General features: G+C 32.5%; 1 protein-coding gene across 5 annotated transcripts; it reads right to left on the reverse strand.

Annotated features, from left to right (window-relative positions):
- Nucleotides 1–461: 461 nt before the first annotated feature.
- Nucleotides 462–10,994, reverse strand: LOC129984230 (uncharacterized protein F54H12.2-like). Of its 5 annotated transcripts, none has more exons than XM_056094059.1 (3): nt 5,192–10,933; nt 5,029–5,097; nt 462–4,886 (listed from the first exon to the last, which is right to left on the reverse strand). In XM_056094059.1, exon 3 carries the CDS (start codon nt 4,518–4,520, stop codon nt 1,152–1,154), a length of 3,369 nt encoding a protein of 1,122 aa, XP_055950034.1. In that variant the 5' UTR covers nt 4,521–4,886; nt 5,029–5,097; nt 5,192–10,933; the 3' UTR covers nt 462–1,151. The 5 variants fall into 5 exon arrangements, with proteins under 5 accessions (XP_055950034.1, XP_055950036.1, XP_055950037.1 ...); XM_056094061.1 differs by having other exon boundaries at nt 5,029–5,116; XM_056094063.1 differs by having other exon boundaries at nt 2,509–4,886; nt 5,192–10,994.
- Nucleotides 10,995–11,599: the final 605 nt, after the last annotated feature.

Here is an 11,599-nt window from a genome sequence, read left to right on the forward strand (position 1 = left end):
TCTGCAAGGTTATAAATTTTATTCCCACTCAAAAAAAAGAGGCATAGACTGATAATTGTTGAACGATTTTTATTGTATTTATAAGAAAGAAATATATGTATAAAGAAAGGATATGAATACAAATTATTTTCATTTCATTCGAAAAAGCAGTGCAAACAATTAATACATTATTAAGTAAGACAAAACAACAACTTGAATCATATATATATATACATGCAAAAATAGTATAAAAATTGATTACATTAAAAAATAAAATGTTCTTGGAATTTATTAATAATATCTCATGGAAGATCTTATATAGGTTCGCATTTGCGTTATAGACTGAGAAAACCATGAAAAGACTCAGTCCAACCAGTCGATCTGAGTAAACATTTGATTCACTTACAAAGCATGTGAATATAAGAAAGAAATGTATATAAAGAAAGGATATGAATACAAATTATTTCCATTTCATTCGAAAAAGCAGTGCAAACAATTAATACATTATTAAGTAAGACAAAACAACAACTTGAATCATATATATATATACATGCAAAAATAGTATAAAAATTGATTACATTAAAAAATAAAATGTTCTTGGAATTTATTAATAATATCTCATGGAAGATCTTATATAGGTTCGCATTTGCGTTATAGACTGAGAAAACCATGAAAAGACTCAGTCCAACCAGTCGATCTGAGTAAACATTTGATTCACTTACAAAGCATGTGAATATAAGAAAGAAATGTATATAAAGAAAGGATATGAATACAAATTATTTCCATTTCATTCGAAAAACAGTGCAAACAATTAATACAATATTAACTAAGATAAAAACAACAACTTGAATCATATATATATGTACATGCAAAAATAGTATAAAAATTGATTACATTAAAAATAAAATGTTCTTGGTATTTATTAATAATATGTCATGGAAGATCTTCTTATATTGGTTCGCATTTGCGTTATAGACTGAGAAAACCATGAAAAAACTCAGTCCAACCAGTCGATCTGAGTAAACATTTGATTCACTTACAAAGCATGTGAAATAAAATTGAACTAAGAGACAATTTTCCCCTTAACAGAAGGTAGCTATTGAATGCTTAATAGTTTTTCAAAAAAAAATTTTTTTTGAAGAACATAAAAATAAACGAAAATTATATTACCATTATTCTTCAAGCAAGGAATAGTGACCAAAGCATTTTCCGGTCACACCATCCTCATTCAAAAATATTTTATCGTAAAACGGAGATAAAGAAATTTTGTTTGATATGGTTGTAGAAAGAATATGTGATTTTGACTGTATAGAATATTGCTCGTGACGATGAATCGTTTCATTAAGTAAAGAGGTTTTAAAATGTTCATGTGTTATGTTTCTTAAACAACTCTGTTTTACACCTTTTGCCTTTTTCGTTTCAGTATTTTCACATTTGTAGCTGTACATTTTGCATCGTAAACCGATAAATTCTGAAATAGGTTTAGATTTCGTTTCGTCTTTTAAAAACCCTAACTTATTTTGGTTCTCCGAATTAAAAAATTCACTTGAAGATGGATAGTTGCTTAGATCCATGATATCAAAAAATTCGTTTTTAAAATCTTTGTAAACATTATTTGTAAATATTTGCATGAATAGAGAATCAGTATCTGTGTATAAGAGTTTGCAATTTTCTTTATAATATTTTTTGAACTTAGAGTAATATAAAGTATACATGTGTAATTTAGCTAGCTCAAGCACGCAAAATCCTACATAAATTGGTTTGTCGAGAACTAGATTAATTTTTTTCATCTTAAAGACAGCGAAGTCTTCGTTTATGCTCTCAAAGTATTCAAGTAAAGGACTTGCTAAATGCTTTCTACATTCAGCGGGTGTAAGAGCAGTCTTTAAGTTAATTCTTTTTCTGACGTTTTGGCATGTTTTGCCGAAAAAAGCATTATTCATTTTTTTAAAGAAAGATTTTTCAAACTCGCTTTTGGCTTGTTGGCGTTTTTCATTATTAAAATTTATATAGCTTCGCAACCAGTCTGATTGTGAAAAAGCCAAGATCCGATAAATTTTTTTTAAAGACATCCCATGCTTTAAATAGTATTTTAAGTTCCTGTAGTGTAAAATGTAGCGTTTCTTTGGATAAAAATTTGGTGTTAACTTTTTACACTCGGTGAATGGAATATTTTTTTCAGACAATATTTTTTTTTGATAATCTGATAACATTTGTTTATTTATATTTAAGTGTTCTGCTGCTAAGGGAAAATCATGGAAATCATGAGCTGATTTATCATATAGTAAATCTACCTCTAATAAATATCCCGTTTCTGAGTATCGAGATACATTTGCTAAATCAAAAACAGCTATTTCTTCAGGTGAAAGCCAACGAAAATCCCCCACAGGTAGATATTCAGACATGCAATGTCCGTAAAGATTGTTAACATCTAAATTCACAATATAATTTGTAGGTTCATCGGGGTTATAACAAGAAAGATATGGATTATTTGCCTGGGCATATCTTTGACCGAGAAAGCAAATTCCACCTCTCATTTGAGTCTCAAGTAAGACATAGTCTTCTACATTCGATAACAATTTTAATTCCTGACCTGTGAATTTTAAACCAGAATGCCACGTTAAATCAGCAATAGTTAGGAAATGAGCAGGGTCCAAATGATAGTGCATCATGCTTGTTTGTCGAAACGATTGAAATACTTCAGCTAAAAGAATTGTATCTGTATTTTGATACAATTCAAGGTAATCTTGAAAATTTTTACAATGAAATTCTTGGTAAACCCTCAGTGCGTGTTTGTATTCTTTTTTTGTTATGTTCGAATTCGTCAAAATGTTAAAAAAGGCTTCGTGAGGTGGAAATGTCTTTTGTTTTAAAATATCTTTTGATGAAAAATAGCTATAAGGAAAAAATCCTTTTTGTTTGAGTAAGTTTCTATTTGTTTTATTTTGGAAAAAAGAATCAAAAATGTCAAACCGATGTTCAGAAATTTTCAAAATTTCTACAAGAGAAGATAAGGAAGAATCAAGAAATGCGTACGAATCAATAAATTTAATGTAATTATCGAGGGTGAAACTAGTAAATTTTTGACTATTCGTCGGAATTATATCAATCTGATGCGCGAATTCTGGAGACATATGTTTTAACAATAAGTGGGAATCGTACCCCTTAAGGTTGTGAATGACTACAGGAATGAAATTACTTCTTTTTAAATTTAAATTGCATGAATTGTGACAGAAACCTCTAAATATGCCTAAAACATGGCAATGATCTCTGACAATGCGATCACTCGGTTCAAATTTTAACTTGCATATGTAACATGTGCTAGGCTTTCCCGTTGGTATATTTTCCTCGATCATTGGTTTATTGCATGATAGTCTTTTAAATAAAGATTTTGCTAATTTTTTTATTGTTTTTAAAAATATTTGTACTGGATTTTCTCCGCAATAGAATTTGTGATATATTATTTCATTTTTTATATTAATTGCTATTAATGCGAAACTGATTGGTTCGTGATGCTCTAGGTTGGCTGAAAAACTCTGAGATGTATTTGGTAAAACAGTAGATATATTTTTCGTTATGCATTCAAAATCCGCATACAAAATAAAAGGATGGAACAACATTTTGTAAATGCTAGTAAATTTTACAGTGTTTATTTTAGGCGGGGATAGTTTTTGGGGGGCATTTTGGCAACACACTCGCTTATGATCTACAAGACTATTTCGCCTCTGAAATCCAATCAGGCATCGCGAGCAATAATGATGAATCCCTTTTTTGGAGTTTAATAAACGATTTAGATTTTTAATTAAGAAGTAATGCTCTTTATACAGAAGTAAATTTATTTCCGAACCCAACTTTTTATTACTGATATATATGGGGAAAACTTCTTTGTCATAAGTAAAAATATTTATCTTTAAGCTGTTGATACTTTCAAAATGCTTTATGTTAGAGAGTTTCATGGGGAAGGTTACATTTTTCAATTTTAAGTATTTTAGTTTATTTTGGTAACTGCTTGGAGCATTAGAATTTTTTTCAGGAGGAAAGAGATGAGCTAAGCAACTATATATGAAGCATTTGTGATCATCGCAACGTATATTTAGAAGAGTTCTTTTTTTTTTTAAACAGTCAGGTAATTTTATATTACCGCAACCTCCCCGCGGTTCTCTGTACTGTCCGATATTAACATCTAAAAAGTTAATTTTATTAATAACCCAACCACTACCGTTTTGGATATATGTTTCAATGGAATTGAATATTTTCTGAAAACAGCTTTTAACTTTACTTTTTACTTGGTTATATGATATTATGCGTTCAGCAAATGAACAGAAGTAAGCGTTTTGCAGTAAATTGTCAGGATGAGTATCTTTAATAAATTCAATGCTTATGCATATTAAAAGACGGAAAGGTAGGTTTTGCTCTAATAAGAGTAAGAAAATGTTTTCTCGAATTTCGTTATATAAGTTGTAGGGATCAGAGTGTATCGGAGAGTGTCGGTAAGCTGAAATATAACCTCTAAAACTTGATTCTATTCTATTAAACGACATTCTAAGAAGATGAATATAGGGAAAATTGTCAAGTTAGTTCAATTTTTTTACAAAATTTTCATTTAACTCGTGAATGTCAATTTTTCTTTATATGTTCTGCAAACACATTTATAGCTTTTTTTAAAGCTCCCAATTGGTCAAGATTCATGTTGAATCTGTTCTTTGTTTCATCTCCAACATTCTTTTGGAAAGCAAGATAATAGGACTTTCTGTATTCCTTGATGCTGATGTTAATCCCTTTTCCTAGGTAAGCGCTTATTGGGGGTATGAGCTTTTTCTCTTCTGTCGGATCAGAAAAATTATACTCGAAATTCTTTGCTCTTTTGGTGGACTCCTCTTTTTTCTCATCGTTTGATTTTCTTTTAGCTATCAGAAAAGGGATAATATTTTGAAATTAAATCTAAAGATACAAAATGTAAAATGATTTTACATTTTACCGTCATGTTTTTTCTTTGGGAATTTAAAAATCTAAAGTCTAAATTGACTTATAAAATCAAATCTAATTTACCGCTTGTATGCTTTTCCTTGGAAGGAAGGGGAAATAACTGCTCGCCGTCTGAATCGCTATCAGTTAAGCCTATTAGGAAGTGTGAAAACTTAACTTTATTTTTAAAAAATTATGTTACACATGCTTAGCAATCTAAAAAGAATATGAAAATGCAATCACTTACTGACGCTCGCTTTGTGACTGTCCATGATAGCTGAGTAGTACTTAGATACACGCACTCTGAGGAAGACGGAGACAGAGATGAAGATGAAGTCTTCAACAAGATCGGTAGTATATGTACAAAGGCTGATGTAGCTTATATTTATACCCCTGTTTATGTAAGTGGCAATGGAATAATTGTTTATTATCTGTAGAATTTCCCAGGAACGCCTTGTTCTCCCTGAACTGGTGACCTTAAAGTAATTTTAAAATAACTTTATGTGCATTTTCCTACCTTAACCCACTTTCACCACCTTGAGAATAAAACAACGTAATTTTACGGTGATATAGGATATTACAAAAAACATATTGATGTAGCGAAGCAAAATAAGACAGACGCAATTATACAGTTAAATTATATTTTTATTCAGGGATTGTTAAAATATTACATCGAGTGGTACAATCAGTTTCTTCGTGTTGCTTATGCATGTAGAACATCGATTCATTGATGATGTTACATTAAATGACAGTTAGTGCTGCTTAGTATTACAATTTTATATAGAGTTTACAATGCTGAGCTATTCTCAGTATCTTAGCTGTATAGTTTAGTATTTACATTTATTTTCTTTGAAGTTGTCCACAATTCCATTGCAGATCTTTGAATCATGAGTAATTGATTCGCCGAAGTTCGCTTTGTATTACGTTTTACAATCAAATGTCTGTCGATAATTCATAGCAGAACCGTTATGGAGTTCTCTGACAATATCATTATTGTTGAGAACCTTGAAATAGGCAATCTTCAATCTGCAGTCTGAATCAACTGTATCCATTTGATAGGAGTTCGCAGCTTGAACACAGGATATCATATTTTCGTAAAGGGAATCGGTGAAGCAATGAATCATATAAGCTGATCCAGTACGCTTCAAGTACATAAAGCCATATCTCAGTTCGGAAGTCATCGTTTCTGCTGAATCAGTTGAAGCACAATGAGAATTCCCCAGTTAGTGTATCTCTTTTATATGCTCTGTATGAAAAGTGACCTCCAAAAAAATATGTTAAATTTATATAGAGAGCTTATAGAGAGAGCATATATAATTATATTCTGTTGAAACATGTCTAAAGACATCTATTTCTGAAATCACGAGCTTCACAAATTTGATTTGAATATGGAGAAAAGCAGCAATTTTGTAAACGAAATTTGCTAGCTACAAATTTTTTAATAAACTTCTCGTTATTTTCAATTTTATTAGAATCTAGAGGTGACAAAGTTTGCTTTCTCACAAAATTGTACAAGAAATGAAGGCAAAAATGACCACAAGTATACGACACTAAGCTTTGATATCTACATTTGTTCCAAGCAAAATTTGCAGCGTTATTTTCTATGAACTTTAAAATATATTTGTTATTCGGCACAGAAGCGTAACTACAAAAATAGTAACATTTATTATTCCGAAATGCTATTGCAACCCAATGACTTCCCGGTTTTGTTTTAGGATCTAAATTTACAATAAAACATGAATAACTATCTATTGTCTTAGGCAATTCATCTGAAGCGTATACACCTCCAAATTTAGAACGTAGACGGAAGTCGCTGCATGCAAGTCTGCACAAAGTTGTGCTATCCATTTTCAAAAATCTGAAAAAATACTGCGACTTTTGTCGATTTCTATAGTATTTCGATACTCTGAAAAAACTATTAAATTTACAGTTTCAGATAATGCTTTGCTGAATTTTATATCAATAGTTAAATTACCATTGCGTGAAATACTTTCATGCATTCCGTCCGCGTTGAGATCGGGCGTCAAATCTACAGCGAACAGCGTATACCCATCTTTATATTCAGTGTAACTTATATTAATGTCTTGATCTTTATGATATCTACCCAAATCAGTAAATAGACTCATATAACATCTGCTGTAACTGTTAGAATTATCAAATTTTGGTTGAAAGGGCTTTGACGGAATCATACGATTGCCATCTAATATACAAAGATATGATAAATCATAATGCTTGAAATTGAATGGATTTTTTGAAAAATCCCCATTAAATGCAGCATTAGATACCATACCCATTATAAGTCGTGTCGGTAATTGTCCAATGAACGCATTAGGGATAGTTATTGATTGCATTCCTGAAGAAAGTGCGAATGATTTCACTTCTGTTCTGCGAATAGGCATTTTTATAACTCCCTTGCTTAAAGCTAATTCATGGGCAATCACGACTGAGGGAGCGACTTTAATTTTCCTAACAAATAATGATGCATGATATATAACTACTTTAAAATCTTGCGTGGCTGACATCAGAGCAAAAGAATCCTTATTTCTTTCTAATTTGATCCGAAGATTCACCGAATTTATAAGACATTTGCTCTGATTGCCTAGATCGAAATGTAATGGACCTATCATATCTATAAGTTTACTATCTTTGCAGATGTTATATCTAGTTTGGTAACCGGAATTTGCATTATCACCAACATTAGCTAGTTCTACTGATTCATGCTTAGAAGCAGCGTCTTTGTAGAAAAGACCCGATGTTAGCATTGATTCTTGAACAGCTCGAGGTGAAAGCAAAGCATCGAAAATACATCTATATGCGTAGTTAGCTTGCGAAGAAACCTGCTTGTCATTTAATGTAACTGAACATTCAGAAAATATCGTATTAAGGAGATAATTGATAGGAGCCACTTGATCAGGCGTTCCAATTACTGCTCCATTTCTCTTTTTAATTTTCACTTGTAGATGCAAAAGTGTATGGGATAAGTCCAGATAATGTTCACCACTTCCGCTTACGTAAAATTCAATTGGCGTCTTTTCATTCAGAGATGCAACAGGAAAAATCTCAGTGAATGAGCTGTCTTCTGTTGATAATTGTACAGGATTCACGTTAAAAAGGTCTAATTCACTCTGCAAGCAAGCACACGCTCGGGAATCCATTATGAAAATATGTCTGCTTTCTTTAATTTCTTTCGGCTCCGCTTGACACGTTGCGAATGATTTTTCTTCTGGAATTTCTTTCTTTTTATACCCGAACCGCTCTGAATTTTATGAATAATGTCGTCTTTTATTTGTTTTGATGTTTCGCGAAATCGCGATCTTGCCGAGTCTTTAAGAGATGAACCTGAAGCAACATCTGACATTACTTTTGAACCTGCGCTTAGAAGGTGTTTTCCTAAATACTTTCCAGCTTTCAGTGCTATGGGAGAAATAAATCGAAATAAATTTGAAAACATTCCATATCCTCTTTGGTGGCCAACACCCTGAAAATATGGTCCACCGCCAGCCTGCACTTGCGAGCAGTAATAATCTTCACAAGCTTTTTGATCCAAATGCATTCTCTTTCACGATCGGATTTAAAATGATTCATCACAAAATAAGTAATAGTTTTATAGTGTTCTGCGACGGAAGGAGAGAACCAAGAGTGATTTCCCACTGGTAAAAATTATACCATCTCCAGAGCTACTTCTCAATTCGATTTCTATGCAATCGATATAATTTTTGCGCAAAGGAAAATACAGCGGTCTTTGATAATTTATTACTATTTGGTCTTCTTTTTTCGACATAACAGGAATAATACGGAGTAAAGGAGCAATTGTATCCCCTACAAAGTGCGATTCTATGATATCACTATAGACATAAATTTCGGTGATTCCTCCATCTAACTCCAATTGATAGTCAGATATATGAGTTCCGCCATTTAATGTGGATTCTTTGAAACCTAAAAGATCTCTTAATCCTTCTTGTAAAGTCAGAGTTGAATTTTCTGGTATATGAATTTTGATCTTATTGTTCGCTAAATGATTAAAAGCAAGGTGTTTAAAAGATCCAAACAACTGCTCTGAGTTTTTATAAAATCCGACTTGTAGTTCCATATCCTCTGTTTTTTTAATTTTCACAGGAATTGTTGGTTTATCCGTAATGCTCACGCGGAAGTATTCGTTCATAGGAGGCCTTTCAATTTTTTGCAAAACATGTAACGTTCTACCCGTTAAAACAATATCTTTCGTCATGCCCAACATTCGCATAAACAACGGGGCATATAATAACCTAAACTCGAGTTCAACATTCTTTTGAACCGTTATTTCTACTTTATCTTCTTTAAAGTCGAATATAAAATCCGCTGCACCTCCTATACCAGTCTGCATTAGATTATGATTTATATGCTGAAAGAGTTCGTGATGTATGTTGTCCATATCAGTATACTTATGATTAAACCTGGTGACGCGAATTATAAAATGCCTTTTCATATTTCGAGCGATAATTTTGAAAATATTGTCTTTGTTTGTCTTTGATGGTTTTCTGTACATAAAACTTTCCGATGTTTTTATAACTCTATCCTCTCTAGGTAAGTTTAACATAGTTAACAATCTTGGTGAATCAGCAGCTGTCAAGTGTAGTTCATAATTCGGAGCAATAAGTATATTCATATTCTTGTGATCCAATTCGAAAGAGACGAAATGTCCACATATTGCTTCAATACTTTGGTTAATGTTATCGATTATATCCTCATCAGAAGTTCCCTGTTCAATTTTTATTCTGATTGAGTACTCCAGAAAATCCTTTTCCACCAATTTTGTTTCCTCGTAAGTTATCGAATATTTATTATTATGATTTCCGATGTTGAACCAGGTTCGAGGAACGAATATTTCTGATAAACCAACTTCCCATTCACCAGTTAGTATTATTGGACGAGATAATTTCGTTCTGAATGATGCTTGCGTATTTTTTGGAAAGTAATCCATGCTAGAGTTGCTGGGAAGCGTAATGTAAAAATCGTTCACTTCATCCATGCTGCTTTTACCCACGAGTTGAACCGATTATCAAAGCCTTTCCACTTCACGTAATATTCTTTCTTCGTACCTTTGCCCTTTGTTTTAAGCACCTTTTCTATATGCCAATAATCCTCAGGGCGTTTCAATATTTTCTGGAGTTCTTCTGCGTAAAATCGTCCTTTTATAGCTTCTGATTTAAGGTCTTGAAGCTCGAATGTAGTTGGATAAGAGGGATATACTTTTGACACCATAAACACCTCATCGCTCCACCCTGGTAAATATCCTCGTCTGAACGATTTATTCGCTTTCGATATTCTTACTAAATCTCCCTTATTCAAAATCACTCGCGAGTTCTTCAATGTGTAACCATATAATTTTTTGAAGATATGTGGTTCAAAATCACGAGTGACTTTTGAAGGTGCCATGCCAATGCTACGATGTTCACTGTCATTATACGACTTTACTAGTGACTGTAGCACATCATCATATCTATAAGATTTTCTATATGTGAATACCCTGAACATTTTGTTTTTTAAAGTTCTGTTGAACCTCTCAATAACACTAGCTTTATGATCACCTTCAGCTGAATAGTGGTTAATGCTGTACCTCTTAAACAATGACTGAAGTTGCGTATTGTAAAATTCCTTGCCCTTATCGCTTTGAATGTGTTTAGGCTTAACCTGCTGTAACAATTTTTCAAAAGCATTTTTTACAGCCACAGAAGTTTTGCTTTTAAGAGGTATAACATAGGCATACTTCGAAAATACATCAATTACGGTGAGTAAATACTTAAACCCATTATTATGTTCTGCTAAATGCTGTAAATCCACAAGATCGCATTGCCATAAATCATTTATACCATATGAAAGCGTCGACATCCGAGAAAATTTATACCGAACTGGTTTATGTAACGAATAAGTATCTTGGGTCATTAACCAGCGTTTAGCTTTCTCATATGGAACTTTAGAGATTGCTGATAGTTTCTTTATTCCGCCAAATGATGCAGGATTTGCGAAATCGTAATATGCTGCTTCTAATATTCTTTCCATTTTCTTTTCGAGTTTTGCTTCTTCTTCTTTGCTTTTGAATCTGGAGATTTCAGATTAATTTCGTTTTGGATCTCGCTTGCGTCTGTGTCAAACCCGAAATTTTCTACTAGCTTCTGGTTGCCAATCCAACGTGTTGGTATTTTTATCTCTTTAATACCCCTCCAAAACACTGAAAAACCATGTGGTTCATAACCTTTCTTTACATTTCTCATTAAATATGAAAATAAGTCAATAACGTTTGTGTTTTTAACGATTTCGTTATCTTTCATCAATTCACCATATTCATTCCAAGCATAGCTGCGTGTATTCAATTTTTCAGCAATAGGCGAAATAAATTTTTGGAAGTTCGCAGGAACTGAAAGTATGATATCACGTAATATAGGATCTTCCACTGAGTTACTTTTAGGCGATTCTTGAACTTGTTCCTTAGAGTCTTCAATAGTTACACGTATCGGTGGTTTAGGCACATTTATAGCATGCTGATATTTTAAAAGCAGTTGGCTCAACAGTTTTGCTTTTGCATCATCCGAATAGTTTGACTCATGAAGAAGGTTTAATATTTGGTTTTCAATACCATGTACTCCGGTATCTGATGTTTTCGAAAAGTAAGTTGCTG

The sequence above is a fragment of the Argiope bruennichi genome, chromosome 9 (genome assembly GCF_947563725.1).
Source record: "Argiope bruennichi chromosome 9, qqArgBrue1.1, whole genome shotgun sequence".
In the NCBI taxonomy this organism is placed as follows: Eukaryota; Metazoa; Arthropoda; class Arachnida; order Araneae; family Araneidae; genus Argiope; species Argiope bruennichi.